Here is a 12,628-nt window from a genome sequence, read left to right on the forward strand (position 1 = left end):
CTCATAAATAAAATGACGTAATATATAATGATGTAGTCTTTACGTTGAAGGTTACACAAATCCAATATTTTACCCTCGATTCCTAACCCTGTCGCTCTCGAAGATTTCTTACCTCGTTCTTTTGTATGCGGATGATACTTCTCCCCTTGGTTATTCACGTCCGGGTAATACCCTGCCCGCAATTACTGCTTCTAGTGATCATGTTATCGGAGATGGAAGTAGGGCCAGTGGCTTCGATTCTAAGAGGTCTAACAATACCATCTTCATTGGTAGAATCGATAGATTGGTAACTCCTAATATGGTGGAGTCCACGTTTGGTAAGGATGGTACACTTTTGGAAATAAATTTTTGGCCGTCGAGGCAATATTCGTTTGTTTCTTTTGTTGATGATTCAGACGCGTTGAAGGCTGTAAAGGAGTTCAATGGATCGCCCATCTTTGGCCGCCTTATATATGTAGGATGGCTAAAACGTAGAAATGGGGATGGTCGATCGACTGCTCCGGTTACTAGAGATTCTGAGGTGCAAATTAGCACCTAATCTGTTGGTGTTACAGCAAATCCATTTTTTTTTGTTTTACTGCTAGATATTGTTCCCTTGTTAGAGATGAAAGTTTCTTATTTCTTGATTTCTTGTAAAGCTCGAGTTTCAAACATATGCAAATTTGGCCATTTCGGTTACATATGCTTTTCTGGAGATGAGAAGAGTTTCAATAATATCGTTAACTCTCAGTTGACGGAGTTCATTAAGATTACTCCATTTTCGGAGAATGCCTATACGTTCCATGGTTATGCTTGGTTGTAGATAACGGGTGTTGCGATTACTTGTGTGTTCGAATATAGTGTAACGAAAGTGGCCAAATTGTTTGGTGAGGTCTTTGCCATTTCCAAATCGACTTCGTATTTTGATTCGGTTGGCTCCCTGTTTGCTTTTGTTAAGTCGACATGTATGAAACACATTCACGATGTGGTTATGGTTGATATAGATGATGAGAAGAGATCGAGGTGTAGTGTTTGGGTCTCAAAAATATCAGACATAAATAGTTTGAATCGGGTTCTTTTCGACGGATCTGATAAGCCCTTAAAGTAGTCGACTAATCGTTTCGTGGTGTCAAGTGGATCGAAGACCGAAGGTATTATGAATCGTCTTGAAAAACAGCAATTAGTGAAGACTGCCACAGTCAACTCAGATGCTTCGGGATTGAACTATTCGGGTCTACGTTTTGGGTCTGTGCAGGTTGATGATAATATTTGTGGTAGAGGCAATGGTGGTCAAATTGGTTCAAGGCATGGTTTTGACTCGATTCCTTGTGTTTATAATCAGAAGGGTGACTCTTTTGAGTTGGATGTTCTTGTTGAAGTTTTGACTGTGGGGTTTGATGTTATTAAGAATAAAACGGGCAATAAAGACTTGATAAAGAAGGTAGTTGATGTTCATGGACTAACTCTAAATTCTCATGATATCACGGACAAAGATTGTAAAGCCACCTTGGAGAAGAACGATGATAACATTACGTTTGCGGTTAGATTGGATCAATTGAAAAAGGAGAAGAAGAAAAGGAAGGAAGATTTGTTGGCAAAATGTAAGGTAGATTCGAAAGTTGAAAGGCTTGATTGGTCGTAGTGAAAGACTTTATTGTGATTTGTTGGAAAAACCCTCAAGATGGAAGAGATGGTGGTTTATTGGTTTTCGGGAGAGGAGATATATCCGTGGAGGCTTTCGCGACATTCGATGATATGATGACACGTTTGGCCGAGGAGAGAGGGACGGACAATGGATCCACTAATGTGTTTCGTACAAGAGAGATAATCGGTCCGGGAAGAATACTTTGAAATAGACGGTCAATGGTAGATTGAAAAGGGCGGGTCCTAGAGGTTGATTGGTGTGATTCGTCTTGTGTACTTTATTTGATTTCTTTCTTTTATTTTCGTGTAGTTTTCGGATTTGATTAGTTAGTTTGTTTGTTTTTAGGTTTCGGGTTGTTATGGAGACTCGTTTATAGATAGTTCGTGTGTCGATGGTTGATTTTCTAAGTGCGAGATTTTCCGTTTCCCCGTCTTTTTGTAATCCATATTAAGGGCGTTTTCTTTAAAAACGACCTCATATCTATATGAGTTTTAGTTATTTTGCAGATAAAAAAACGTATATAAAATGTACTCTACTTCAGATACCAGTAACACATCACAAAACCTTGTGACTTGTGAGTGTTGCTCGTTGTTAATTATCCGAATTCCAAAGATCATTAAAAGAAAGGGACAGGTCTACAACCTTTTTTTTACACGAACAAACACAAATCAAGGATCTACAATATTTACTTGAATGGTTCATCGCTGAATGTTGAACAATTCAGCTTTCAAGGCGTTTTTTCTGACCTCATAATGACAGAGGATATTGAATGGTTCAACATTCAGTGTGCTGAACTATTCTGAACTAGAATTCTCTCTTAACCATTAATCACCTAAATTAAATGTAATATTCTCTTTAAATTATATCAATAGCACTTACTAAATAATTATTTTATAATTTTTATTCATGTTAAAGGTTAATATTTCACTCAGAACTTTTGAATCGTTTACATTATGAATTATTCTAGATTAAATTATTTAGTTTAATTAAATGTACTCTTAATAGATGGAGTAATAAATAAATAAATAAACTTTAGTGACTATATTGTGATAAAACCAAACTTTTTTTTTTTTTGGCAAATAAACGAAAACTATATAAAACTATATCTCCAAAATAGAGAAAAAAATACAAAAGGACGACCTTTTAAAAGGCTCGAAGACAGAAAAAAAGCTAAACAATCCAACTCGAAAAGCTATCTAAAATCGAGCCTCTAAAGGACACAACAACACAAAAGAAACAGATACAAAAACAAATGTAGCTAAAAACCAAACGACAAACCAACCAAAAACACCAATCACGAACCAAAGTTAGAATCGTTAGCCACTTCATCCGTGTTTGCTTTAAACGAAAAAGAAGACTCGATACCATCGTCGTCCGCATCGAAACCACCATTCCTAAATTCATCAAAAAATCCTCCATCATCTAAAGGAACGCCCGCCCCACACCAATACGTTTCCCTTCAACATTCACTAAAGTAAATCCACCTTTAGCTATCCTATTAGAATTCTCCTCAACCTTATCTTCGCCACTCGAATCGTGTAATTGAAACGACCCATCCGAAACCAACTTTTTCTTATATTTCCCTTTCCTCTTGCTCGTCCTTCTCGAAACACTCGTCTTGCCCCCATAGAAACGAAACTTGCTAGCGTGCTCGTGCCAACCCTTACAATGACCTCTACAATCCTTATTCGCACAAATACAATACTTACGACCCGCACTATTTCCGGTAGCAACTTTCGCCTGATTATCAAGAATCGCATTATTAATAGTCTCACGCTTTTCATGTTCCAAGACCTCCTCAAAACGCCTTTTTTTTTTACCGATGACCACCCTCAACACCATTAACCTCATCAAGCACACTACCAACTCTATTCAAATTAATCGCATACGAGTCAACACGTTCCCCAACGCCCTCACAAATATTTTTACTTTTATCCAAACCCGTAACTTTACCCGTCATATCCAACCCGCCATTGTCACCAAATTTATCAAAACGAACCCGAGAAGCAGACACGTCGTTACCATCAAAACAACCAGAAGCCCTCACCACCGCATCAACCACACTCGTAGCAATCTCCGATGCCCGAAACTCCGACTCAAGCCTATCCTGCTGCAATACACTAGGAGGAATCGGATCCTTCGCAATTACCCTATTAATATCACTCGAGAACTGTCCAAATTTGAAACGACCGTTAACACCATCAACCAAACTTGAAGACAACCCATCCTCAACAATCGAACAGAAATTGACCGAATGCCCTAATTCATTGACCCAAAGTTGCTTCACACCCTCCGATAAAACCAAACTTGATAGGCAACCTAAAGCAAACATCAAAATTTAGTGATGAAAGTAGAAAAACAAGAAATTAAAAGGAGTAATTTGGTGTTGCAGGGTTGAAACGACTTGCAACCATCAGCCGCCCTCCACTAGAATGCTGGTGGCAATGGATGAATCTACGTCTATCGATTCCCATTAACAAGATTTCTCGTAAACCCTAACTAACAAAAAAATCCCAAATCAATTTCATTATCAAATCACATGGATCTGTTAACATAGAATATGTATTCATATAAATGGATGATTTACTAAAAAAATATAGGCAAAAAAGATTGGGAAATGCCACCACACCATCATTGTAGCTAAGGTTACTTTGTACAATAACTCAAGGTTGCAAAAATCGCCATTCACAGAGTACTCGGTTGGGAATTTTTCGGTAGTAATATCAGATAGATCCTCTCAGTATGTGTATCAGTGTACCCCTTAACAAACATTCATTTCTTAGCATCCTCACTTTCACCTTCAGCTGAATACTTTCCTAGCTGAGCCAACGAGTTTGCTTTCGCACGGGTCAAAAGTGCTCTCTGACCCGCTTCAACATTCTCGGGCCCACCTTGCCATGCCTTGAGCACCGAGTTTTGAAGCGCACGTGCGTATGAAAACGACACATGCCATGGGTTAGGACTTTGGTTCATTGCATGTAAGTTTAATGCTACTTCCATTTCAGATTGTCCTCCTGATAAAAACTACATACCTAAAATTTTCATCAGTTACAAAATAACATGATTATTATAATAATTAACTAAAACTAAAAAGAGAGTATGATAAATGGTTATGCATACACACCATGATACTGGGAACTGCAGGTGGGACCCTCCTCCTCTTAAGCATGGTGAGTGTGTATTTAGCAATGGTCTCAGCGTCAGCCTTTTCCTTGTGGTCGGCCCCTGGTGTAACCATACTGGGCTTGAGCAAAATTCCCTCAAACATAACGTTGTTTTCTGCCAAGTAATAGAAAACCTCGGACCAAACTCTTTCATCAACTTCAAGTGTTGTGTCAATTGAGTAGTCCCCATCAAGAAGGATCTCGGGCTCCACTATTGGCACCAACCCGTTATCTTACATAACATGATGAAGATTATAATAAATTCCAGTTCACAAATGATTCAAAAAAAGGTTAATTGGTAAAAATAAAAAAATAAAAATAAAAATTCAAGCCTGAGAAATAGCAGCATAACGTGCAAGTCCCCATGCAGCTACTTTCACGGCCAAAGCAGAAGGACCGCAAGGAATGCTTACAACAGTACGCCTAGACAGTAACATAGAAAAAACATTTACTAAATGTCATTTTATATTATTCAAACTTAATCTTAAAATAACCCTAATTATGAATTATGATATGTATATCTTACCATTTGGCAAAACGAGCTCCTTGAGTGTAGTACTCAGCTGATCTAGAAGCCAACCCATCCAAACCATCTTTATAAATATATAAAGCGAGATGAAAGAGATTGTTTTCTCGGGTAGTCCGATGGGCAACGCAGGGGTTTATTTAGACCATGAATAACGTGGCGGCATTCAGCCTTATGCCGCCACAAACGCCACCACAAACGCCAGAAATGGGCGGCGGTGGGTGTTTGTCTCTCGGCGTTTGTCGCCGGTTCACGCTGAAGCATTGGGGCGGTTTGGCCAGGTGTTGCTTTGTGATTGGATGGAGATAATTGATCCATTGGGGTAGCCGTTGGAGGGGGAGCGGGGATGGATAAAAAAAAAATTAATTTAACTTATTATTTTTTACTCTATATATATCACAACTATCTCAAATAAAATACATACAACAACACCAAACACCACTCATTTCTTCATCAATCTTCATTTTTTAAAACTAAATGGAAAATACCAACAATAACTCAAACTCAAATGTTAACGAAAATGAAAACGATAACTCCGGTTTACCAAATTCGTTTACCAATTTACTCTACTCGGGATCTTCTTCCATCCCGAACACTTATGGTTTATCTTACCCGAACACCTTTGGTGCCTCTTCATCCAACCCGAATGCTTCGCCATATCCTAACTTTAATAGTTTCTATCTGAATCAACGATTGACTCTTGAGCAACAACAACAACTTATTCAACAACAACAACAATTACAAATTCAAGAAGCTAACTTACAACAAATGTTGCTTCAACAAGCTCGTCAACCAAATATGTTCACTTCGGGTCACCAACAAACGCAACCGACCTCCCAACCACAATCACAATCGCAACCGACTACCCAAGCACCCGACACGCCTACTCGAAAGAAACGAAGCCATAAGAAAAAAATTGGTGGTATGATATTTTTATTATTTACGTATTTCGCATATGTATATTTTAATTAATTTTTAGTATATGTATATTTTTGTGTATATGTATATGTAGAATGTATATTTGAATTAATTTTTAGTATGTATATTTTCGTGTATATGTATATGTAGAATGTATATGTTAATTAATTTTTGTATATGTATTTATGTAGGTGTGTATAAAGAAAACTTATTGATCCACGTTTTTTCAACTAACAATTAGATTATAAACAGTAGATTACGACAAATTTTTTTAAACAACCTCACACAAAAGTCACACGAAACGGCATAGCATAGTTAGGCTGTTATAATTTGTATAAAGTAAACGTGATCAGTGACGGAAGTTTGTAGAGATAAAGGAGTTTTGATCTCTAAACATTTAAAATGTTATTGTAATATTTATGTTTATGTTTATGATTTATAAGGGTAAAATATGCTACGGAATATAAGTTAGTCACCCCTAAAATTACATTTATAAGTCATGTTATCCTCATGTCTCCTAAGAAAAAGTTTCAATTTTTACTCCTTAATGTGATTGTAAAAATTATGTTTTGTTTAACTGTTTATTAGTTAGTTAAATTTTGTACGGTTTATGTATTATGTATGCGTAGATAGAGGTGCACAAACTGGGTATTTTACCGGATCCGGGGTAAAAAAAAACTGGTTGTTTTTGTTTTTTTTAGAACCAGTTCGGATTCTCGGTGTCGCTTTTTCCGATTTTTTTCCGAAATCGGTTATTTTTCGATTCCCGACCGTATTTTTTTGAATTTTTTTGGGACCAGGATTCGATTTAATCGGTTCGATTTTTTAACGTTTAAACAACAATAATATAATCAACAGAAACAAAAGTTATGACGCTTAACATAATAAATAATATAAATAACGACATTTTTATTTATACCGATTACTATTATAACTAATATAGATACAACACTTTTATTCGAACGGTACAATTATAATTTATACAAAAGTTAATACATTTCGAGCTTCGGCATGACCATCGGCCGATAATGTATTTGGACTAAAGTATACCGAGCTTCGGTATTGCCATCACCCATTATACTTTAGTTGTCAGATGTGTTTTATTGTCGAAGAGCATTCGTTCGTTCGTATTCTTCAAATTCGGGGTCATCAATAAGCTTGCTGGTAATTTGATACATTATCATCCAACACAACGGTTTCATACTTACCTTCATCAAATTCATCCAATTCGGCCATGGGGTAACCTCATGCAGATGTTTGAATGGAAACGGAACCGAAAGCAGTAGCTATGAATTATCTATTATAGGATAAGTAAGTAGATATTAGAGAGTAAAAATAGTGTAATTAGAGAGTATTTGAAGATTTAGAAAGAAATTTGAGAGTGTTTGTTGCTGTGTTTTCAACCAAAACAATACGGAATACCAATTATTTATAATACACATTGTGGGGGTAAAATGGTCAAGACACTAAAAAAAACGCCCAGAAAGTATTAAAAAAAAAAAAAAAAAAAAAAAAAAAAACCCTATCTAAGTCGGATCGAATCGTATATTATCCGGTTTTTATCCAGAACAAATCCGGTTTTTTTCTTTTCTGTATCCGACCAGAACCGGATCAGGCCCTGGATCCGGAACCGGTTTTTCTGAGATTCGGTTTCTACATAATCTGGTTTCGGTTTCTTTCCCGGATCGGATCGGATCCAGTTTTTTTTTGTGCACCTCTATGCGTAGAGGTTTGATCAAATCAACTCGCGTACATAATATGTAGCTAAATCTTGATACGAACTTAAATCTAATAGATTGAAGTTCACTTTCTTTATCGGGTCTTCATTTTCAAGCATGATAAACCAATTTGATTCTTTCGTGATTAATTTGACTCAAATTGACTAGTATATATAATGATGAAAGTTTATATTTAAGTTGATTATTACCAGAAAGGATGTATTCTTTTTAAAAGCATGCGAGAGTATAGGTGAACCGGTAAGGGTAGATTGGTAATAGACTTGATGAGAAATCTTTAAATAACATGAACACATCGGTGATGGGCTCCCAAGGACCTACAACATGAATATGACCAAGCAATCGACAAATTTTAAGCCTTCATCACCTGTCAACTTTCACAATAAGTACCAAAACTAGATTTCATCACTATGTCATTATCACCTAATTTTTATGTCACAGAGTTTTTATTTCAAAAGGAGCATTACACATTCAAGTACTGAAGTGCATGTGACAAGGACATATACTTGTCAATAAGGTTTGTGTAAAAAAAGCATTTGAGCGCGAAAAGCCGAAAACATTTCGAAGGACCCTTGTATAAGACCTGCATTTCCTTCCAGGATTGATTAAAAGCAACTCATAACTGGTGCAAAATTAAAAAGTATCATTAGTTAGAACTTGATATTGCATCTTATATATCAATTATCACAAATTGGTCCCGAAATTGGATTTAAATTGCAGGTAGCAGAGCAAACATTAGAAGAGTACAGAATCAATATGTTCAATTCAACACACTCCCACCTATTTAATATAGGGGTCGTGCATATTTGGATATAGTGTATGATGCATTCAAAAATGAATGAAGATTCACATCTGCATTAGCTATAATCTAATGGAGATGTCATTTGATGTCTTGATTACTATACTGACCATTTGTAGCTGTTCATGGTCCAAAAAGCAGCTAAATGCTTCTAAATTTAGTAGATTGTGATCAGTGTGTATGATAAAAATGAATATGGTTTTGTTTTTTAAGCTACTGTAAAGAAACACAAGCTCTTACACATATAGAGTTTAACCTAATTATACATGGCAATTGAGACCCATAATCTCAAATTTGGGTCAATTGGGTCAAGCTTCCAGGTCAATTGAGTCTTGAGAGAAATTAGGCATCGGCAATGTAAACCATAACTTAAAAAAAGTTCCAATGGGTTTCCATCCAACCTATTAGGTCCTATACCAAATTTAAAGGAACAGGTCAAATGGCTATTAATTCCTAAAGCTCAATAAAAAGAAATAGGTCTAATGGTTCTTGTGAATGAGTCAAATGGGTCAAGCATAACAAGCTTCATTCGTCAAACATTTATGAAAGCAATCATGGTTATATCGTTTATTATGTATATTAATATTTTCTAATACATATAAATCGTAAATATACACGTAAAACGTAATCATAAATGTAAAAATCGCATCTAAAAGTAGATGACCCGTTTAGACCCATTTGACTCATGACCCGTTACCCAACCTGACCCATTTGGACACATGTAAAAATCTGACCTGTTTGACCTGTGACCCATTTCAACCCAAAACCGTTTTGACCCGTTACCCAAACCAACCCAACCTGACCCGTTTGCCAGATATAAACCTAATTGTAAGATGCACATCTACTGTATGAATTATGAGCTGCAACAGGCTAGGACAGTGCTTCAGTTTTATTTACAGAGGTAGCTAAAATGATGGATAAACTACGAGCAGGCCTCCAAGTTTACTCCAATAAACAGTTAACGGGAAAACTTGAACTATAAAGTTACTTTCAACTAGTCCGGACCGGACCGCGCGTTGCGGCGGAACCGTGCTGGCTATTTTGCGGTTATAGACGTAGAGTTTTATATTGTTTTACATGTTTTGACATGGTGACAATATTTAAATGCAGATACATTTGCAAACTACCAAAAGACACTATTCTAATGTGTTGACCTTTTTGACTTGGTTTGACCTGATGAGAATTTAATTGTTTCAGCTTTTATTATTGACAAAAATCAACAATAACATAGTACTCATGTTGATATCAGTCTGACCAAAACCAATATTCATATAAAGAAAAAAAAAAGAAAAAAAACACTGACCTGTGCACTGTTTTACTCTATGCATTTTTACACAGTCTAAGTCTAAAAAGATGTGACCATGGGCAAATGTTTTACATGTTTTGTCACAGTGACAAAGTTTAAGTATAGACACAATTGCAAATTACCAAAAGACACTATTTTACTGTGTTGACCTCATTAACTGGTTCTGTTGACTTGTGTTGACCTAATGACAAAATTTAACTGTTTTGACCCGAATTGATCTAGCTTTTATTGTTGAAAAAAGCCAACGATAAAATAGTACCCATGTTGATACCAGTCTGACCCAAACCAATTTTCACACCTAACCTGTTGTTGAGTTGTAAAAAAAAAATATATAAAAATAAAAATTATAATAAAAATGTAGTTACCACTAATATGATTAGCATATCTGCCCTGAAACGACCAAAAGGCTCTTCTTCTTTGAGAACCGAAACGTACTCCTTCACTTTTAACTGAAAAACTCTGGAAATTATGTCTGCTCGGTCACTTGTAGTGATGTTGTTATAATTTCCAAGGTACCTCTTGATTTCAGGCCATTTCGTATTGCAAGTAAAAGTTATAAAAAACTGGGGGTTGCCATATACACGACAAATAGCAAGAGCATCTAAATAGAGACTATACATATAGCGTGGGCCCCCGGTAAAAGAGGCGGGTAGTATTGTGCGACTACCGACATCAGACCCGTAGTGGTCGCCTCTGTTTATAGCATCGTAAAGACCTGACAAATATTCGTTGCGTATATCCTGCTGATGATTTCTTACGTAATCTATCCGATCTGATCTACCTATCATATAGTTGATAATTATAAAACATATTCATTGTCATGTTATTTTTTTTTCCTGTTTCTCCTACCGCTTATATCCCTAAGCTTTAACCCTAAATGATAACCGGGTTGACCATATACAAAAAGTAATGGGAACTGTAAAGACATGTAAAGTGGATGCAACATATTGATACGTTTCGGTGTACCGCCTTTATACTCTACAATAAGATCATAATCGGTACGGGTTCTGTCTCCAGCCTCGAAAACTATCGCACACAGACTATCAGATGTTGGCATCTCATATTGCTTAGCACCTATAACATTATACAACCTTATTTGAAACTCGGGTATGTCTGCTTCTACAATTTTATCCCTAGCAATTCTAAATAGTTTTAACAACCTCGTTTTTATCATTCAAAAGTTCTAACAGTTCTCACCAGCATCTCCCAATTAAACATGTAACTTCTGCTTTTCAATAGTTCAACGATTTGAGAAGGAGGATTCCTTTCTCTTGGTAGATCTACACGACCACCTTCACAACAACCATTAAAACGCAAACTACTTGAAGATTTTAATCGTTCGCCATACCAAAACAATGCTCCACAATAAGAACATACACAATTGCAGTCGCCAATATCATTATAATACCCGGGTGACTCCTGTAAAGAAATCATATAGAAGACATTCTAAACTTAACAATGTCATCAAAAGAAAATAGTACTTGAAAATATGAACACATAATTTCAATACAGGTAGTAGATTAAAATAGCATAACAAAAAGAATAGTATACCTGTACTATTTGAAGAACCAACAGAAGGTAGGTTATCCTGATGCGAAAACAGAGGCTGTGGACGACGCAAATACCCATCCGCACACTCTACAGATGGGTGTCTGACACGGCGTCTTTTCGGCATCGAAGTTCTAGAGCAACCAACACCGAATGAAAATGGCCCGGATGTTGACTCAAAAGAAACATTCGACTTTCGCTTACGCGGCATCATAAGTGGTATACACAATATTTAACAACAACCACTTCAGCCTTCAGGTAAACCAAAATCCAAATAACAATATACATTAGTTCAAATAGAACTTAAGCTAACAAAAGTAATCAGTCAAGAACAATTCGTGATATAAAATTGTATAACTAAAGATTAAGTTTTTTTTAAAAAGACGATGTTGAAATCCGAGCGACACAGACGAACACAAACAACGAAAAATAGAAATCGAGCAGTAACAGCAGGCGATTAGGGCAAACAAAGGGGTACTTAAGATCATGCAAGAAGAAAAGAAAAAGTAGTTAAGCAGAGGTTTATGCGAGTGAACGGAGAAAAGAAAGAAGTTAACCCTATATGGCAGATGGCCAACACGTGGAAGCCACAGGGGAAAACAGGGGGAGAAAAAAAAAAAAAAAATTAGGAAGCACCTCAGACTCGACCCCTCGAGAGCACATACAACAAAGACTTCTCAAACCTTCCACGCCAGATGTCAACATGTTATTAATCTCATCGATTAGCTATATATTTATTATTCAAAACGACAACCTGTGTAACATAAAGCGACACAAACCTGCATCACTTTTAGTATAAAGAGGGTTTAATTTAAGTACCTTCTATAATGAATTTATTTGAAAATCTTCACTAACCTTGTGGCAAAGACCAAATGTTGTTGTTATCTGGTTTTATGTGACAAATATAGAATATAGCATGTAAGCACGAAAACAAACAACAAACAAACAAAATACAGACTTGCGAATAAATCTTTTATAAGACACTATATCCATGAATAATTCAAAGC

The 12,628-nt window shown here is 36.2% G+C and overlaps 1 protein-coding gene across 1 annotated transcript; it reads right to left on the reverse strand.

Annotated features, from left to right (window-relative positions):
• Positions 1-4,388: 4,388 nt before the first annotated feature.
• LOC139859974 (fructose-bisphosphate aldolase 3, chloroplastic-like) lies at positions 4,389-5,632 on the reverse strand. The gene is made up of 5 exons (XM_071848747.1): positions 5,461-5,632; positions 5,315-5,381; positions 5,123-5,211; positions 4,749-5,023; positions 4,389-4,648 (listed from the first exon to the last, which is right to left on the reverse strand). Exons 1-5 carry the CDS (start codon positions 5,630-5,632, stop codon positions 4,397-4,399), a joined length of 855 nt encoding a protein of 284 aa, XP_071704848.1. The 3' UTR covers positions 4,389-4,396.
• Between the last annotated feature and the right edge of the window lie 6,996 nt (positions 5,633-12,628).

This window comes from Rutidosis leptorrhynchoides, chromosome 7, assembly GCF_046630445.1.
Source record: "Rutidosis leptorrhynchoides isolate AG116_Rl617_1_P2 chromosome 7, CSIRO_AGI_Rlap_v1, whole genome shotgun sequence".
Taxonomy (NCBI): domain Eukaryota; kingdom Viridiplantae; phylum Streptophyta; class Magnoliopsida; order Asterales; family Asteraceae; genus Rutidosis; species Rutidosis leptorrhynchoides.